We start from the raw sequence: 21,236 nt of genomic DNA, 5'->3' as shown, positions 1-21,236 counted from the left end.
GACTGAGCTTCAGTTAGCTAGTTTACTATAATCATCACAACATGGCAAAAACGACGGATTAATGAACGTTTCAACGCTAACAGCAAGAGTTTTAACTTAATATGAGATGCGCATTTGGCAGCTTTCTACCGCGACGAAGTGAAATTATTTGTAAACACACAACACGTGAAGATTTTTCTAAATAAAGAAAAATAAAGCAGAGGGGGAAACTGCCAATGGTCGTTGTTAGAACCACATTTTGAGGTAGAGGAGATCGATATGGCGCTGAGAGAGTTAAAAGTCTGTCTTCTGGGGGTAAGTCAGCATCGATGTTGATGTAAACACGTTATGTTATTCATCTCAGTGTACCTGTGTCATCAAATGATCCATACTGCTCCTCATCATTTTACCATACAGTCACTTTACCTGTAAAGTCTATAGACTACTTACTTTTTTAACAACTGTTTACAGCTTTAAGTATTTTTGTAGTATTGATTATTCATATAATCACTTTACGTTCTTGTGTACATCTGTGTTGCCTTACATTGGTTAATAATGTTTCTTCTTCTTCTTCTTCTTCTTCTTCTTCTTCTTCTTCTTCTTCTTCTTCTTCTTCTTCTTCTTATTAACTACATTCCTGTTTACATCTCTATTGCTTTAATTAATTATCATCATACATACATATTTACTACTATTTATTTTATTTGCAATACTGTCTACCACTCATTTGTTTACTTCATATTATATTTTAGCGCTTTGTTATATTCTTACTTTGCTTTAGGATTTGATGACCTTTAAAAAAAGACATAACTATTCAAAATTGTTTTGCTTCTCTATAATATGTGTGCTTATAATAACACACAATCTGAAATCTTGGCTGTAATTATGTACGGTAGAAAGATGAGCAGACGGGACTCACTGTCAAATAATGGTACTGTCTTTTCCTGGACTTTAATTTCAAATCAGCAAAAGGTACAATGTTAATTCATGTCTAAACTGAATATGACATCAGCATAAACTAATATTTTTGCTAACAGAATCCCATTAATACATCAACCTGAAAAAAACATCACATCTCCTTTTAGCTATGACCTACTAATTTGAAATAATAATTTACTGGATTATTAGAAAATAGTCAGACACAGAATTGATTAAACGTTTTTGGTTCATTTTTTGGATATGAGATTTTTATAACTGCACATTTAGTGTCTTTAGGTTTTAGACTGCTTGTCAGAAAAAAAGTTCTACTTGTATGCAGGGAAAGTTGTGATTTGAATTTTGACATTTTATAGATAAAGGGATTAATTGATTATTCAAACAAAATGAAACATAGATTAATACATGAAAATAAGCATTAGTTGTAGCCCAAATCCTTAACATTCATCCCTATATTGCATACAACAGAAGCATAATTATCATAAGAGCCTCCAAATAATAGACTCCTGAAGTAACATCCTCACACAGTAACAGGCCTCTAGTGGTAACAGGAAGAATGAAGATGCCGTGAAAAAGCAATAATGTCTGGGCGTATTGCCCGAGAATATGTTTTTATACTTATGATTAAACTTCTAGTAATTGTTTCCGACTGTGTTTAGTAAACATTGTCTTATTTTGTCTCTGCAGGACACCGGCGTTGGGAAGTCGAGTATTGTTTGGAGATTTGTGGAAGACAGTTTTGACCCAAACATCAACCCAACAATTGGGTAAATTCATGCTGACGTTTATAATGTGTTTCCTCGGTTTCATGGTTTGTGTGTGGAGACTGAGACGCACAGAACATTATCAAGAATTCAGTTATTATCTCTTTATTTATAGATTATTTAAATCCAATTTGAACGAGAAAGATCAGAAAATGTATCAGATTGAAATCTCTTTTCCGGAAAAAATATGTTCACATGTTGGGAGTTTTGGGTTTTAGGCAGTTAGTCCAAAAAAGAAGCAGATGAATACATCATGTAAGGCTTTAGGAAATTGTTATGGCTGTTCATTTAATTTTTCTTTATTCATTTCTTTAGTCTTTTCTGAAATTAGACCAAAGAAAATGTATTATTTAAGAAAAATAATTGTCAGATTATAAACAATGAATACAAATGCCAGAACTCCGATAATCCCTCATTTTATTGATTAAAAAAAGTTTATGTTTATTATTGTTACTTTTTATTTGTTCGAATAAGTGTGCTAAACGTTTATACAGAGTCAAAATAAAAACAACACAAATCAAAAGTAATTCAGAAATAATATTTGTAAACAGCTAAATCATATGAATGTTTTTTTTTGTTAAATGACAGAGAACATCAATAATGAAGCCCCTTTCTTTCCACCAGGGCATCCTTCATGACCAAGACAGTGCAATACCAAAACGAGCTGCACAAGTTCCTGATCTGGGACACGGCAGGACAGGAGCGGGTCAGTAATGTTCACTGAGGTTTTGTCTTCAGCAGTATTTGTTGTAATAGACTGGTGGATAGCCCACAATTCAAATGATGTGGTTCGGCAGCCAAATCACAGCAGCTCACAGTTATGATAATGTAAAGTTGGCATATTTAAAAATCCACCCATTACTCTTATGTGTCTTTTAGGAACTGAGAAAGCTATCTACACAAGTGCATGCACCACTTCCTAAGAATAGTGAAAAGTGCAGTTATTCATTATATCTGATAGGGGGCAACATTTACCTTCCTAAATGTAGAGGTCTTCTTTCTTACTTGTAGTGCTCTTGGTTTAGGAGCCCCCCTTTTGTGTGACTATTGTGGAGTAATTAATTCAAAACATTTTAGATCCCTGACTGGCGTCTGTTCGGTTAATTAAAAACACCTTTAACCTACAAGATAATATGCATCTCACTCCTTCTTCCTCATTGCAGTCATACATTTAGAGACACAAATCAACGAGTTCCCCGTTGCTTTATGTGCTTTTTATGTTACTCTATCTTGCATGCACTTCTGAAACTGGTCGTTGTCAGTAACCAACAGTCCATGCCATGTAATCTACACTCCTCTACAGCAGCAATATTTGAGATGCCTCATCGCCCACACACAGTTTAAGACTGAACCACTGGCATATGACATGTGATATATAGGGAGAGGATACATCTTGGTGTCTTAGTACAGCTTTAGCATTTAAGCATGCCCTGACACCAAGCCTCAGACGGTTATAGTGTAAGGAAATACTTTCTCTTTTGACTCACACCCTGCATCCTACATTTCTCTGCCTTAACTCTGTGCATGACTTCCCCTTTTATTCTGTGGATGCCCTTCTCTTTTTCTCATGCATTTTCATTCCCTGTTGCTGTAATTTCTTATCCCTGCTTCAGTCCTCTCGAGAGAGGTGAGATAAGATGCTGTTTGTCTTTTATCCTCCTTTTCCCCCCGGGGACCTCGGCTTCTTCCCGGCCTTGAGGGGACTTCAATGCAGCCTCGTTTGAGATAAGATGAGAGGTTGAAACCCAAGTTGTCTCAGCCCACTGGCGGCTGCTGCCACTGTGTCTTATCTTATCTGCAACCCCTTTTTTCCCCTTTATGTTTTCTCATGTCTTTTCATTTACTTTCCTGGTAACAATCAATTTGTCAGTGATTTCTTTTTAGCTCTTTCCATTTTCTCCACTTCTTTAATTCCACAAATTCCCTTTTTTTCACTACTATGTGGCAACTCAGATTCCCAAGGGGCTCACATCTGTGTGTGAAAAAGAAGCAACATTCCTCCAGTAGGTTTTTTTTGCATGTGTGTGTGTTTCCCATACAAAGCTACTGGGGAATTTTTAAGCCTTATGTGACTTGTTTTCTAACTCCTGTGGAGCTTTGGCCTATCTAAGTGTGTTGAGTTGAGAAAGGGGAACACAAAGCCAGCCAATGCACATGGAATGAGAGAACAGAGCGAAAAGGAAGGCTCTGTGATTTCTACAATTCATATCTCGACACCAGATGAGGCCTCACGAGTACATCTGAGCCCAGCTGTCAACAGTTCGTCGAGTCCTCCCCCTCTGACTGCTCCTTCGCACAGAAAACAAGCAAAGGAGGTTATAAATCCTACTGGTATAGCAGGCTTTCTTTCATTAAGCACCCAGTTAGTGATTTCGGCAATTAATCTGCTCCGCCAGGCATCACTGAGGTCGTTCTCTGGGTGGCTGTATGGCCAGACGTCTGGCCTCGCTGTGATTGCTTTTTGGGTTAAGGCAGAGAGAGACCACACAGGACTGGTGGTGGGGCAGCCCAACACCAGCCAATAAACAGACAGCACTCTCCCCAGTGTCACTGCCAAATATCTCAAGTTGGATTCCCGTTGGTGGACTTGGGTCCAGCAACAACTATAATTATGTGGAATGTGTGCTTTCCTGAGGTAACACTCCAAGATAGATAGTTTATTCCATCGTATTGCAAAAGGAAAATGAAATTGGCGGGAAGGCAGGGTTCTTTCCAAGTGAAGGTATTTTTCACACAATAAATACCATGATACATGGGTTTATTAGTTAGAGGAGAGGGAAATAATACCATATCTTGAAATATATGTTAAGTTAAGCAAATACATATTTTGAAACAGCTAAAACAGCTAACCTGTAGAGGCCATTGCTAGCATTTTAAGCTAAATGTCCATGTTTGTGACAGTGGATCCTAGTCCACTTTTTTTCAAGGTGACTTCAGTTAGGAGAAACTACAGGTCACAATGCAACTGCTGTTTTCTCGCGTCTATGTTCTCTATTCATTGGATGGTCGGATAATATTCGTTTGTCTTGGAAATGGCGGGAAAAGTGATTGGATTTGAGTTGCACTGACATTTGCGGGCTCATCAAATCGCTGTTGACCACTTCTTAAACTGAAAGATGAATGAAATAGCAGACAAGATATATGTCCATGCCAGTGTAGCCTGGTGTAAGCATGCTAATATTTACTATTAGCACCAAAAAGTACAGCTGAGGCTAATGGGAAGGCTTCACAGGGAATAACTAACGTTGTTATATTTTCATTCTGAAGGGGATATGACTGTCTGAGCTATTATATAACAACATATGACAATATGTCTAATAGTTGTTGAACAAAAATGTGAACCTGATGTTGGGGTTAGAGGAACAAAAGTTGGGATCAAATCCGATCCAGTCAGTAAGTGTCATCCTCAAACCAATATACTGTATCATATTTCTTGGCTTTTGAATAGTTGTTCAGCTCATTGTTAATTCCAGGTTTCAATGATCATTGAAAAGTGTTTGACCAGGAAAATAACAAAACCTGGCTAGAAGAAAAACAAAAAAAACTCTTGGCAGCTATGAATTTATAAAATGCACATGTTGTTTGGATTATGTGGGTCTTTTGATGTAGATCAAACATAAAGGCCTCCATAAATATCAAAATGCTAAAAGTTTATTTTTGACACATTCTGCTCATCTTTTACTTGATGGCTTCCACATGTGTGAGGTCTTGGTGGAAAGACTTTCCATACTTCCATTTTATATAAAGCTTCTTGGCTAATAGGCTCCGAACACTTGGCCTCTGGTATAGAAAATGGCTCTGTTTCTTTTTTTCTCATTTGTATACCAATATAATTGAGTCAAATAAAACTCCCGTGCCTATGTGACAGATTAGCCACAGTCTATGAAAAGCCAAGACACGGTTTATTGATATACAGGATGTGAAACTATATAACTGTACAATTAAACGGCAATTAGGTTTGTAGTGCCCTATGCATATACAAAGATGAGAAATCGGAGGAAAATCTGTTAAACCTCAGACTTTAAAGATAATTCTACTTTATGAATGTTGTTGCATAAGGTAATTTGATCATCTTTTTGATATCGTTTTAAATCAATATTTAGATATGAACCTCCTCCCTGCTCATCATTACTCATTGCTTTTGTTTCTCTGTCTACTTACAGTTTCGTGCCCTGGCACCAATGTACTACAGAGGCTCTGCGGCAGCCATCATTGTTTATGACATCACAAAAGAGGTATTATTTTTGTTTTTTAAAAACTCAACAGCAACGTCTGGTTGTCGACAATGAACTGGTGACTCAAGATTATCCAGAGACCTTGGTATGAGAAGTTTCATGAAGGAACCATTTTCTTTATATCGTTTCACCGCCTATAAGGAAGCATGCATTTACTCCTGGTCGAGACACTCAGGCTCTTAACAGCGCAGGATGTAAACAATAATGGGTCTTCCTCGGCTAAGCTTTAACCTAAGCTAGTTTCAGTTTAGATCAGTAGAGCTTCTCTTTATTTAGAAGATGTTATTCGATTAGATTCGAGAGGAGTCTCTACGACTGAAAACACTTGAAAACTCACACCAAAACAATTTGATTGATAAAGCACAACAGATAAGAGGAATACGATGAGATAAGATAAACTGGCCCTTTATTAATGCCTGTGGGGAATGTCAGAAGATTTTTTTTTATATCGACTTCGGTTCGTTTTCGTCTCCGTTTCGTCTCCGTGTGGACCTAAGTATATTTGGATACTAATACTTTTCTAGTGTTACTTGAGTAACATTTTGAATGCAGGACCTTTACTTTTAACTGAGTATTCTACTCTGGTAGTTCTGGGCCTACTCAAGGTAATTGTGTTGTTATTTATGCTGTAAATGTGTAGGTTACCTTAAATGTACTACCTGATTAAAAACAGTTAAAGCAATGATTACATAAAAAGTGTGGTCTGTGAGCTTTTTAACAGCAAACGTAAGTCCTTCTCTCAGGCCCCGTCCACACGGAGACGAAAACGAACCGAAATCGATATCAAAAAAGTCTTCCGTCCTAAGCAGCAACAGAGTGAGAGCGAGAATCAGGACAGTACAGATTCACACAAGAATAATAAGATTAAAGATACAATAAAATGATATACAGGTATTAACTGTTAAAACAATAAAATGAATTAAATGAACATATACACATATTTGAGTCCGGATTGTTAAATATATAATATATTGTTTATCAACAGGAATCCTTCACAACACTAAAGAACTGGGTGAAGGAGCTGCGCCAGCATGGACCTCCCAATATAGTGGTCGCCATTACTGGCAACAAATGTGACCTCTCAGACGCCAGGTGAGCCGGAGTTAGAGAAAATACTACATGTTTTATCATGAATGTGAAGTATGATGAGACCTTCTCATATACAGCGAGAGTGACAATGGGACTTTAGATGTCTTGCTACGATAAGAAGAATTATTCGAAGGATATTTTAGGAACTTTAGGAATATCTAATGCCTAATATCTAATGTTTAGTTTAATAATGTTATTGAAATTCAGTGTGTGGAGCTACAGCGAATTAGTCTCTGCAAGCAGAACAAAGCGCTTGCCATAGACAGTTTAGAAAAAACTAAAACTGACTGAATACACTCTCAGCTCTATTGTTTTTTTTGTTGATCACCACCTTCATACTTAATATTTCAAGATTGTATTGTTGTTATTCTGTATCTACCACAACATGGAAAACTGGCACTGCTTTTGGGAATATCTTCCATGAAATTGGGAAATCTTTCACATGATAAGCTGTGAAAGTACATTTTGAAGTTTATCTGGAAATGCATGAAAATTGATTATCTGTTCGCATGTTGCAACAAAATGATTTCCAAATACCTCTTTTATTTACAGGGAAGTGCTAGAGAAGGATGCCAAGGACTACGCTGACTCTATCCATGCCATCTTTGTAGAAACCAGTGCCAAGAATGCCATTAACATCAACGAGGTGTTTATAGAGATAAGTGAGTGTGTTTCTTCTTGTACAACCCCGGGTTCAAATTGAGCCGTGACAAATTAAGCTTTGTCACATTAAGATAATTATCTTGTCTCTCTTTGTGTTTTAAAACAGGTAGTTTTGCAGTATTTTTTGAACAATATTGCTAAGGAATGGTTTATAAATATTTGAAGGGAGTCATCATTCTTTTCTGTGTTTGCATCAGACTTCAGGGGCTGGATAGTAAAAAGCAGCAGATAATGCCAAAGCACAATCCGCTTAATCATGGCATCCTGACATTTTTGTTTTAAAACACACATTTGCAGAGATGAGAGCAGTCGTTTCGACAACTGATAAGCATTAAAGAAATACACAAGCTGTGCCCTAATTCCATATTACATAATACATCTAAGCAGTTTTTGCATATGCAGTGTTTTCATATGGGAAACATAGACAAATGCATCATACTGAAGTGTTTCTGTGTACTAAAAACTTGATAGACAAACATATGTTGTATGATATATTCAGGATTATTACGTCATTGGGAAACTCCTTGTTTCAGATTGTCCTATATTCTAGTCTTCATAGTGGACTGGTTTGGCTCTTATGTATTCAAGAAGTTAATGTAAAAAAACTGCGACTTCGAAATATAATATGAAATTAAAGCTCACAAAGATAAAGTTAAATTATTTTCTAAATATTCATAACTTATATTTTCAGTGAATAGTGTTTCTTTTTATTTATGTATCATCAACCCAATCAAGAAAGGGTTTGTATTGCATGCATACTGGCAAATGTTTCAGTGTTAAAACATTCAAAAATGGCTTAGAATTAGTGAGCTTTAGCTGAATGGGTCACAGTATGAACTACTGCACTATGAAGAATGGTGTACATTATTTGTGTTTTTAACATTATATTTTTATTGGGGGTTTTTTAACATCGAAAAAATATACAGTCACATTTACATTACCACATTAACAGAAACATTTTGTACATTTAAAATAGATGTGAAAAATTGAAGTTTCACAACTAAGAAAGTTTGTTTTGTTTTCTCAAAGGTAAGCGCATCCCCCTTGCTGAATCAGCAGGAGGCACTTCAGGAAAAGCTTTCAAACTGGGACGTCAGGCCTCAGAGTCTCGCAGGACGTGTTGCTGATGATGCCGGTGACTGTCCCTACATGACCTTTGACCTGACCTTTGCTCTCTCTGTGTCCCCAGCATGCTTCAGCGTACAGCCACCACACACTCAAACACCCCTCATGCCTGATATGGGCCTATAGCATTACCACTCTAATGACAAAAGCAAATGCATCTTTGCACCAGTAAACAACAAAAAACGACAAAATATATACCGCTAAAGATTGCTGGCAGGAGAAATATTTCAAGTTTGCATTGATACATTGATATGCAAATGAAAGACCATTTAAAGACTTCTAAAATGGATATCAACCTCGGTTTGGTTTATTATAGCCCCGGGTTGATAAGAGGTAGTAAACATCTACAGATTCATGAATTCAGAGATCATTTGTACATCTTGTACATTTTTCAAAAACCTTTTATCTTTCAACCAAAACATAGACTCACAATTTTACATTTCACCAAATTATTTTAATATCACTGAAGTTATTGCCTTTTTTTTTTGGGATGTCTCTCCCAAAGAATTCTTAACTTTGTGAAGGATCCATCTTTATAGTTAACATGTGTTATCAATAATTTATCAAAACAGTTTGGAGAAAAAGTTATGCTAGTCATACGTTCTTTATACTTGCCTTTAATCATAGGTTTTTCAAAAGATATTTAGATTGATCTTGGTGATTTAAGTAGGACAGCTTTTGCACGCTAAATATCGATTTTATTGTGAGTGCTGTTTTAATCAAGATGTCCTTCAAGGCCAAATACCTAATGGGCGCTCTGATGTACAATATAGAAATACAAGGATTGTGGGAGCCTAATGTCTTTATATAGAAGGAATAGTTTGCCATTTTGGGAAATGTGTTTTTTGTCCTTGCCTTGGGTGAGATGAGAATTTAAATTCATTCTCATTTAAGTACTAAATAGCAGCTTAGCGTAGCTTGGCATAAAGACAGGGAGGAAACGGCTAGCCTGGCTCCGTCCAAAGGCAGCGAAATCTGTCAACCAGCCCCTCTAAAGCTCACTAATAACTACGTTGTATCTGACAGAGCCAGGTGTTTACCCTCCTGCTTTGTATTGTTCTGCTTGTCTAACACTTTAGACAGAAAGGCAAAAGGCGTATCCCCCAAAACCAACTATTTCTTTTTTAATTGTGGACTTTGTTGTTTGAGCTGAGTCTGTCGCACTCGCAGTCTTCAAGAGTTCCAGCTGCTCACTGGTTTCCCACATATCAACTTGTAATTACTTAAAAGGTGATAACTGAATCCTGTATATGCAGTTTCCTGTCGTGCACACAGTGTTGTTGTTTCAAAATATCACTTTAGCTTTGTTTAAACTGGCGAGCATGCTTGTCCTCAATCCTTTGCTGCTACTTCTCAACAGTTTTACAGATTTCTGTGAGGTCTTGCCAAATTTTGTAATTGACCCATAAACATTTTGTCTTTCTTTTTTTTGTGCATGTAATCAGCAGAGGCTCGTGCATGCAGTATTGTTTTACTACCTGGCCTGCGATGAAAACATTGAGGTTGGAGAGCTATAGCTCGTTTAGAGGAAACTCCGATTTCTGAGCTTAAATCTCCCCTCAGTGAGGTTGTAGGTGCAGAATCAGACGGGGCACTGTGTCAACATGCTGACCCCTTAATGAACCTCTTTCTCCATGCTGCTCTGAATTACTGTATGCGCTTTGTTCCAAGGTCTTTCTTCTGATTTACATTTTTACCATCATCTTTTACTTTCTTCCTCTAAATTCCAGGCACTTATTGTAGGTCCAGCTTTCGTTTTGTTTCAAACAGATGTGGTACACTATAGCTTTCACAGAGCTCTATTATCCCAATACCCTATGATCCTTAATGCTATGTTACAGAGGTTTAACTCCTATTTTGGCCTAATTGAACTTCAGTTAAATCATGAGCCCCCACAGACTTATTCATTCTGTCTAATTTCATGCTTGTCTGTATCTCTTGAACCCCAAAACCTCTTTCTAAAGTTGCCAACAAAAAACAGATGTGGGCTTAATTAGCCTTCCCACATTTATACATTTGGATTGTGTTCTCTTCTGTCAGCGCAATCCTTCTTTTTTGTTGCCTTTACGCATGTTAAATGTAGTTGTTATTGATGAGTTGTGCGCTAAGCAGTACTGCCTATTTTCTTAAGGATTTTTCCATGGAGTGCAATAGTTGTTATGATGACAAGGTAAAATGTGATCTAATCCAAGAAAATAAAACATTAACAGATTGATGATGTTCATACCGCAGAGCAGAACATGTGATCTCATTCCAGCAGTGTAGAACAGATGATAATGACAGGTTTCAATTGACCTCTTTGAAATGAGCAGTGTGATGTTTTAAAACCAGAGTGGCATTCTAGGTCAAAACTTACATTTAAAGGGAATGACTCTGGTGCTTTGAAAGCTGCACTTTGACTGACTTATTAATTTGCCGTGTTACTTACTATCAATCAGTCTTCTGTTTTTTATTTGTGTGAAAACTCTTGAAGAAACGTTTTTTAACAATGTCCGACTTCTTAATGATCTCAATGTTGTTTTAGGTTTTGACTGTTTGCACAGTTCTTATTTCTAACAAGAACACGGTGCCAAATATGTTCTGCATAATTATGCATACTTATCCTTTTTTTAAACTGTCAATGTAATATAATGATTTAAAGTGCTTAACATACATGCTTAAAATATTTGAAGTTTCATAATGACATATGTTTCTCCATGTAAACAGGAGGCATGGATATGAAATTTGTGCTAGTTTTGCATTGAAAAATACCAATTGTCTTGGGCTGGCCCTGGGAATGTCATTATTCTGTATTATGTATATTTTTCAGTGTAGAAATATTCCATCTCATTGCACATAAATCAACGTCTTTATTCTAAGCCACTTGTGTGACCACAATATACTTTGTTTCTAGTCATTCTGTCAGCATTGTAGTTACCATATTTAGCGTTTGACTATGTTCCATATTGATTGTAACAAAATGCCTGAAAACACTTGTTTGCAGTGTATTTCCAAATCTGTAAAAAGGGAATTGTCAATTTGTTTACTAATAAAAGATTGACAAAAATGTCTTGTGTGAATTTCCTACATGTTTCTCACTCCCTGGTGTTGGGCCCAATAGAGATGTCTGCATTAAGTTGTTCCTCTGGGATACAGTGACAATGTTGTTAGTGATTGGTGGTGTTGTTCAGTCGGCAGACAGACGCCTGGCTATAAATATAAATATGACACTTGAGATGCGTGTTGGACTGGCAGAGGGCTTTTCACTGCACTTTGAATAGTGCTGACTGGGCAGAACACAACCTCCCATTCCCCCACGTAACCCCACTTTCTGTATAAAGCATGTTAGAAAAGTATGGCTATAAACTACAACTGTCACAATTAAGGGCTCACCAGGTATCACTACTATAATCAACCATTACATGGCAGATTGGAAATAACATTGGAGCTTGACAGGTGACAAATAAATTGGTTAATTAAATTAATTAAAATTAAACTGATCCTCTGGCGTACAGATGAGCTGCTATCCAGGACAACATGGGAGTGTTTCACAATGTCAGATTTTTACTGTCAGGTGTTTTAACCTCTCAGGTCTAAATAATAACATGTGCTCTTGCAAGCTGGTTCATTGATCCACTTAATTTGACTTATAACTACTAACCCTGTTTTTGTTCTGCAATAAAAATACAGAAAATGTAATTGATAAAAAAATTCATTATGCACCTTTATAGCCCATTGCAACGTAATCAAGGTGTTTTTTTTCTTTTGTTGAGACAAATACAAAATTGTAAATATAGTGTGGTGGTCTTTATCTTATATGAAAAATCAAAAACTGAGTCAAGGTTATTTTTTACTTTAAGAAAACCAAGATGCTAGGAATTTATTAATGTGAAATATTATAGAAAATTGCACTAAAAGATTTGAAATATGTTTAAAAAGTCATATCTATCTTTGAGGCTGCCAAAAAATGACCTATTGAAAATGAAAACAAAATGTTTTTTCAAATGCAATGTGCTTTATAAAAAGTAGGAATACATTTGAAAGAAACCTTATTTTGTTATTAGTTCAGAGCCAAGTCTTTTTCCATGCCAAGTTATCTAAAAAATGTTTTCATTATGAGATTACATGCAGTATCGTCATAACATTTGGAAGAAAAATGTCTTGTGAATATATTGTTACCATGGGGATATGAAGAAAAACAAAAGTGTGCATTGGAGGAAGAGATGGTAACTGATGATCTGACATGTTTTACATGATGCGACACAATGATATGAAATTACTTTATTGTCAGATTAAGTCTGCCATTTTTCCTGTATCTTAGCAGCTCCATTTGCAACATCAACAAGGACAAATACTGACACAAGGAAACAGACATTAAAGTCACTGAAGACAACGTGAAGGCTTAAGACGTATATTTTACCTGGAATTTAACTGTTGATAATTTTAGGATTGACAGGTACACAAAAGAGTGCTTGTGGAACCATGTATCTCCGATTTGATGGTTAAAATTCATATTCACTGTTCAAAGACGGTTGGGATCAGTAAATTATGATGCAATAGATTAAGAGACCCAGTAATATATAAAGTTGCTGAAAGTAAGCCAGCTATTCCACTTGCAACATTAAAGTTCGACACAGGATTGCATCAATCATAATTTAGGATTATTGATTCGGAAATGCTACATTCTGGATAAGGATTTTACTTATTATTAACACTTTAATTCATTTTAGAATCTGGCAATACAAAAATTCTCCTTCATTATCTGTACCTTAAAGTAATGAACATTAGTGGTGCATTAATTATTCAGTGATATAACATTATTATTATTATTATTATTATGAAGAAATTGGCCATTGTACAGAATGCAACCCGGTATCACGTCAAGACGTGAACAGGTGACGATTTACCATGCTGGGAGACGTGAAGATGTCACGATTTCGTCCCTTCCAGAGCCATATAATCTATATATCTAATATATATATATAATATCTATATGGCGCTGGTCCCTTCAAACGTGACAGTTACACAGTATTGTTAACCCATGTTAACCAGTGGAGACATAACCGGAAATGCCAAGCAAATAATAAATAATAAAATAATACAATTCAATAACGTGCTTTAACCACCAGGTGTCCCTGTCTATCAGCTGTGCACCGTTATGGTGTAAATACAGCCTATCTACCAATTGGATCAAATATAAAAGTCAGCCGAATTAGTGTTGATACTGAAAAGAGACGTATTGTGTGAAAAGAAATGTAAGATGTTGTTTAATTGCTTATATATTTATGATCCACTTCACGTTTTCAGTTTTGGCGGCAGTTCTTCCTGTTTGTCTAGAAGTCTTCTCATCAGGGCTCTATAAATAGAGAACTACGGCAGATATGTAATATTTAATGCAGCCTAACCGTGTATTACAATGCCGTTATATGATGACTTTCAAAGAGAAAAGCAAGCACACTGGGAATAAATTATTATTTTATTTTTAAAAAACGTTTTCAGATTTCACATCAAATAAACACCACATCCCAGCATGCATTGCAGCTAAACCATCCAATCATCGAGCTGAGGATCTTGCCTACGTCTGTTTCCGGTTTCGTTTATGACGGATGTATTTTGTTATACACACATTCCTTCACATTTACATTTTAATTTGCATTGAAGTATTTCGTGAGGCCTTCTAACATGTTTTTAAAAATAACTACGGTTGTAGTTGAAGAGTTTGTAAATTAACATGAACCGAAGCTGTTGCATGGAAACTCAATTGCACAACGTCACGTCCGTTAATTCCACATCCACACCGAGGCGAAGTCCCGCCCATCTACTTCCGACCCAAGGGACCCCGGAAGCGGAAAATTATACATTGACGTCAATGGAGAGAGAAAAGTCATCTTTCGATCCCGTTTGAATTGTGCCACGAATGACACATATGATGTTTGTCAAATTAAAAGAACATTTTGCAAGTCAAAAAAATAAAAATGTGTCGTAAAACTGTGAAGTTACAATTTTTTTGTGTGAAACCGCTCAGTGAACTACAGGTCTCTGGTCTCGCACAATACGCGGCACCATCACAAAGATGGCTGCCACGTTTGTAAATTTCACCTGTTTCTTTCAGAATGAGGCGAAAAACTATAAAACGAGGTGAAAATCACTGGGCATGTTGAGAGCTGTACATACACGAAAGGGAGCGGTTATGTAAGAGCCAGCATGCGGGACCGGCTTTACAAGGTTTCAGTGAATAATATGAGTGCAATGTTTAAGGTTAATGTTTAAGGTTAATGTCAGCTAGCTAACAAAGTACACTAACGTGTTTTGTTTTAGCAACTAGTTTTCTCCTGAAGAACTTCGTGGTGTCTGTGTATGCTGTGGATAACATTAGTGTTCACAAGAACAAGATACACTCCCGTGTTTTGTTTTAGTTGCTCTTCAGATTGAAGCGGCCAGTTTTATATCGACTATATGTGTGATCTCCTTTTTACATCTCGTTGCAAACTTGTCACCTTTCGGCGAAATTCTCCGTTTTGAATCCAAAATAGGTCGTTTGTGTGATTCATGTAGATCTGCAATACAAATATTTTGGGGTATGGGAGGGGGTCTGGGACCCGGATTAATGTGTGGCCGCGAGCTTTTTTTATATATTATAATGAAGCGCGAGCTGTGTGCTCGAGTCTTCCTGCCTGTCGGCTCTGCTCATGATGTATAATAAGCCTCTGCTGCTCGGCGATGATGGTCTAGCTTCAGCTACCTACGTGCGCTTCAGCAGCTACATTACCTACGTGCGTTCGTTAATATTAACTGTGCGTCCGGAGTGACTGTGGCACAGACTGGACCGCTGGTGAACAGCTGTTAGAACGGGCCGTTCAGGTGTTCAGAGTAGAGCTCCCTGTCGGAGCGGCAGAGCGTGATATGCACTGAAAAGTTTTTTTTTCCCGTCGCAAAATTATCGTTGAGCTAGCTAACTAGCATACATTGTCACTATCTGCTAACGTTAGCTTTAGCCTCCTATTTCTAATCGTTTTTTTCATAGGCTATAAACAGAGGTGGTATAAGTATATATCTTGTACTTGATTAAAAGTAGAAGTACTCAGTTCTTGTACTTGACTAAAAGTAGAAGTAGCCTACTCAGATCGTGTAGGCTACTTGAGTAAAAGTAGAAGTACTCAGATCTTGTACTTGAGTAAAAGTAGAAGTACCAGAGTGTAGGAATACTCTATTACAGTAAAAGTCCTGCATTCCAAATGTTCCTCAAGTAAAAGTAGAAAAGTATTATTATCAAAATATAGTGAAAGTAGCGACAGTAAAAGTAGTCATTGTGCAGATTGGTCCATTTCAGAATAATAGATATGATATGTTTTATAATGATTGATCATGAAAGTGTTCTCAAAGCTGGTAAAGGTGCAGCTAGTTTGAATGACTTTGTATACTGCAGGGTAGCTTTTGGATTTACTCCAGGTGGAACTAAAGTCTGATTTAACACTTGATTATATTTCACATCATTCATCCACATCTGTAAAGTAACTAAAGGGATTAAATACATGTAGTGGAGTAAAAGTACACCATTTACCTCTGAACTGTAGTGGAGTAGAAGAACAAAGTAGCAAAACATTGAAATACTTAAGTAAAGTACAAGTATCTCAAAATTGTGCCCAATTATAGTACTTGTTGAGTTTATGAACTTAGTTACTTTACACCAGTGGCTATAAAGATAGAAAGACTAAGCCTTACACAGAGGCATGAAAATACATTTTCAAAATGCTCAACAGTGCTGCCAAAATTATAAACTGACTGCTACACAATTAAAATAAATGCTTTTTACATATTTCTATTAGATGTGACTCTATGGCGTTTCTGTTATTAACACTGCTGCTTTAGTTGTTCTGACTGCTAAAATCCTCTGTTATTCCTAATTTTAAAGCCGATATTCTGTGGGGTCAGGGGGCTCGGATCCTTGTCACCTTTTTCATACCTGATGAGTTTGCATCTCTGTTGTCAATTTGTTTGGTTATCTAGGCACAGCTGTGTGTGACTCCCTCTGGTACACTGGTATGTGTTTTCCTAATGTAGAGAGCATTGATTAATTAATAAACTACACACTGACTCTAGATCCTGACCAAATCCTATTTTGTTGATCAAATGTTTTTCAAAAATGTATTGTATATTATATAACAGCTGCACATCACAGACCGGAGTCTCTGCTACTGTGGACCACGAAGGAGGCGATCATCCTCCCCATCCCCAAAGACCCTGCATGGCATGGAAATCTCCTCCTCCTGGAACAATTCTACACCCAGCATATGCTCCCTGTGTTGGCCAGTAGAGAGGAGGACATTTAAATAAACATACTCTTAACACCCTCGGACTCTGCGTTGTGTTTCGTATGTGTGATGGGGTGTTATGCAGAGGGGAGGAAAACAGGACACAGCAGATTGGGATTGTGGTGGAGATGCTGAGCAGTTATTTAATTGTTGCGTGTAATTATTATTATACTGCGTGCTTCTTAGTTATTCCATCTTTTGCTGTAACATGGATCTGTATGTAACTCTATATTTACTTGTTATCTACCACACTTCCTTCTACATCATACACCATCATTATACATGGTGTATATAGGATATATATATATATTTGTATACATATCTGTAAATTGTATAATTTTATTTTTCGTATTTGGGATTTCTTTTTTGTCCACTCAAATACACTTGGCCCTTTCTCTTTTCCATGTGGAAAATGGCAGCTGCATATTCTGCTTTTCTCGTCTGGCTCCCTGTCTGCTCATCTACAATGAGACAATTATATAATTAATTACTAATAATCATTTAAACCTGTTATTACCAATATTTCACAAATTCTTCATGTAAACTTAAGAGCACAGCTGTATGTTGAGTGTCAACTTTGCTTGTTTCATCTTACTGGGGGGCAGCTACATGGATGTCGGTGCAGTCCACAATAATTTTGCAGTTGAAGGCAGAATGAATTTATTATTGACTCAGAATGAAGCACAACTTCATGTCATCCAATACATTGACTTTATTTGTAATTGTGTAAATAAATATGAATATTGATTAGCAAGCAGGACCTGCAGGAACAGAGAATGGTGATGGATGGAGCTGGGAAAAGAGAAGAATAAAGAAAACAGATCAACTTTATTATCGGATATTAAAAATTCAATTTCAAAACAAGTTGCCGCTCCTACAGTTTTCTAGTATGTGAAGATGATTTCACATGACCAATGCAACATATCACACTCAATACATGTGTGTCTCTGGGGGGTGCATTGTGCCTTTGATGTATATAAATAATATACCATAACCAAATACTATTACGTACAGTGGAAATCAGGTTGCCAGAGCAGGTCAGTCCAGTGTGCATGTTCTTCAGGGTCTCAGCAGTTACAGGTGAGGTAAAGAAAATAAAAGAGAAAAAGGTCAGTAACAACACTTTAAAGTAACAACACTGAATAATTATCTCTTTTAATAATTTTCTCTCAGTAATCACTGAACTACTGTCTTTCCAACAAACAGATTGGCTCACTCTCACTATCATCACAATGAAACACGTCCAGAAGAATGTCATGCAAAGCTGCCTGCCTTCCTTCCTTCGACTCTCCCTGAACTGCCTAATCTTTTAATGTTCAATGTTAACCATTTGTGCAGATAGCATTAAGTAGAAAATATGCTAATGTGGCGTTAGCCTACCTCCCGCCCCCTTAGCACCTGGTGGAGGGGGGGATAGGCTACTCTTCAAATGTTTCACAAAATACTTACCATCATGACTACTCTTACTGTTTAACATTTTGGTTTACTTCATGTTAAGGCTAATACAAATGACAAGGCTAAGTAATGTAATGTAATGCTAACTAACATGCTCGCTACTAGCTAGGTAGCTAACTTGACTATGTTCCATGCAAAACATGTATATTACCTGATATGTTTGGTCCAACGACTCCTGGTCCTTTCATAAGACGGGAAGCGATAGAACGAGCAAGTGGTATGATCTCTTTTGTGATTACAACCTGGTACAAAGCACACAGGCATCTTGTAAAAGTGAATTTATTGGAGCAATCTCTTATATTTATTGGAGGGAATAAATCAGTCTTCTTCTTCCTCTTTGCTTTGCGAGTCGCAACCAGTCTTGGAGCATTATCGCCTATGACATCACTTACGCGACCCAGAATGCATTTGGGATTTGTAGTCTTTCTAGTTGCGTATTTTTCATAGTCTTATATTTCAACAGTTTTACGACAAACTGTGACTTTTTTTACATGGAAATGATTGTTTAAGATTGACAAACATCATATGTGTCATTCGTGGCACAATTCAAACGGGATCAAAGGTAACTTTTCTCTCTCCATTAACTTCAAATGTATAATTTTCCGCTTCCGGGGTCCCATGGAGGCTCCCGGAACGGGAGGGACTTCGCCTCTCTATACAGGCCGTTTCTCAATCTCGAGGAAACTGGCTTCCAAGCCAATATTTCAAGGATGCTACGTCATCGAGTGCCGCCGAAGGACTGTTCCAATCTCCGGCATCCTTGGAATTCCACGAGGCCACGTCCTTGGTTTGGGGGTAATTTCGAGGCTGCACATGGGTAGACTTCGCGTCCTTAAAATCCCCACAATGCTTTGCACACGGACCGATTTCCCCAAATCTGTGGCGGGAAAATGTAAGGCGGGGCCTCTCATATGACGCACACCTGCACACTTGCTAGCCTGTTCTACTCTTCGTTTTCCGAATGCCAGGAAGGATTCTTGCCTAGCTTCTGAAGCAAGTGACTCGGAAGACATGTGCTACCAAGCAAGCATCCTCGCGATTGAGAAACGGCGACAGTCTATGATCCACACGCATGGATTAACATCAATTTAATACATTAATTTAGCCTTTGTTTCTGCTAAAAGAGGTGTCGACCAGCTGGGGCAACAAGAAAATCGGCGTAATCGAGTGTGACTTTTAAAAAATAAATCATTATTATATTAATATTGACAATAAGAACCGACCGTCGGGGTAGCATTTGCTTGGCATTTCCGGTTATTTCTCCACTGGTTAACATGGGTTAACAATACCATGGCCGTTTCTCAATCGCGAGGATGCTTGCTTGGTAGCACATGTCTTCCGAGTCACTTGCTTCAGAAGCTAGGCAAGAATCCTTCCTGGCATTTGGAAAACGAAGAGTGGAATAGGCTAGCAAGTGTGCAAGTGTGCGTCATATGAGAGGCCCCGCCTTACATTTTCCGCCACAGATTTGGGGAAATTAGTCCATGCGCAAAGCATTGTTGGGATTTTAAGGACGCGAAGGCCGTTTCTCAATCGCGAGGAAACTGGCTTCCAAGCCAATATTTCAAGGATACTACGTCATCGAGTGCCGCCGAAGGACTGTTCCAATCTCCAGCATACTTGGAATTCCACCGAGGCCGCGTCCTTGTTTGGGGGTAATTTCGAGGCTGCACATGGGTAGACTTCGCGTCCTTCAAATCCCCACAATGCTTTGCGCATGGACCAATTTCAAAAACCCTTGCGGAGAATGGCTGAACCGACGCAGCACAGCACACATTTAAATGTAAGTATGTAGTGGCGTAGAACATGTGTTGGTAAATATGTTACTTTGTTGCATTTGTTATCACCAAAAATGTGTTCCTTGAAAGTAAACCAAGTTCATAATTAGATAGACATCGTGAGGTATTTATTTTCGGTACAGTTTATGTTGAAACCGTTAGAGAGAGTGGCACACTTGTTAGCCTGTTCCATTCTTCTTTGTTTTCCGAAGCCGTGGCTTGGAAGTATACTTGCTTCGTTTCTGAAGGAAGTGACTTGGAAGTATGCGACTACCAAGCCAGTATCCTCGCGATTGAGAAACGGCCGAAGTCTACCGATGTGCAGCCTCGAAATTACCCCCAAACCAAGGACGCGGCCTCGGTGGAATTCCAAGTATGCTGGAGATTGGAACAGTCCTTCGGCGGCACTCGATGACATAGTATCCTTGAAATATTGGCTTGGAAGCCAGTTTCCTCGAGATTGAGAAATGGCACGTGTAACTGTCACGTTTGAAGGGACGAAATCGTGACATCTTTATGTCTCCCAGCATGGTAAATCGTCACATGTTCACGTCTCCCAGCATGGTAAATCGTCACATGTTAACGTCTTGCCGTGATATCGGGTTGACAGAATGAGTATACTTTTTGTTTTGTAAGTACATTGTTATGCTAATATACAAGTACAATTTTAAATGAAGGAATGTCTGTGTTTGTATTTCTACATTGTGCAATTATTTGTCAAATAATTCTGCTAAGTAAAAGTAGCATGAAAATTAAATACTGAAGACAAATTCAAGTTTACAAGCGAGCCATCCAGTGAGTACAATTAGTTACAATCCATCACTGCTTCATACTAAACTTAGAAGCTGTGGGCTGAAATAAAAACCTACATATTTTAACCTTATCCCTTCACATCGGTTGAGGGGGAGCACCAGCACCCTG

At 37.7% G+C, this 21,236-nt stretch overlaps 1 protein-coding gene across 1 annotated transcript; it reads left to right on the top strand.

The window, feature by feature from the left end:
* The first annotated feature begins 154 nt into the window (after window positions 1-154).
* On the top strand, window positions 155-11,839 carry rab22a (RAB22A, member RAS oncogene family). Its single transcript, XM_079684841.1, has 7 exons — window positions 155-294; window positions 1,603-1,682; window positions 2,304-2,385; window positions 5,843-5,914; window positions 6,900-7,006; window positions 7,556-7,665; window positions 8,696-11,839. The coding sequence occupies exons 1-7, from the start codon at window positions 259-261 to the stop codon at window positions 8,791-8,793; spliced, it is 585 nt and encodes a 194-aa protein (XP_079540967.1). The 5' UTR covers window positions 155-258; the 3' UTR covers window positions 8,794-11,839.
* The last annotated feature ends 9,397 nt before the right edge of the window (window positions 11,840-21,236 follow it).

The sequence above is a fragment of the Notothenia rossii genome (assembly GCF_949606895.1).
Source record: "Notothenia rossii genome assembly, chromosome: 5".
Lineage (NCBI taxonomy): Eukaryota > Metazoa > Chordata > Actinopteri > Perciformes > Nototheniidae > Notothenia > Notothenia rossii.
This window is presented reverse-complemented; position numbering and strand designations above follow the sequence as displayed.

What these genes read in the sequence shown, in the direction of transcription:
- rab22a (XM_079684841.1), top strand. Translation starts at nt 259, where the DNA reads ATGGCGCTGAGAGAGTTAAAAGTCTGTCTTCTGGGG. An exon ending in TAAAAGTCTGTCTTCTGGGG is followed by an intron (nt 295 to 1,602) that starts GTAAGTCAGCAT and finishes TTGTCTCTGCAG; the next exon opens with GACACCGGCGTTGGGAAGTC. An exon ending in CGAGGTGTTTATAGAGATAA is followed by an intron (nt 7,666 to 8,695) that starts GTGAGTGTGTTT and finishes GTTTTCTCAAAG; the next exon opens with GTAAGCGCATCCCCCTTGCT.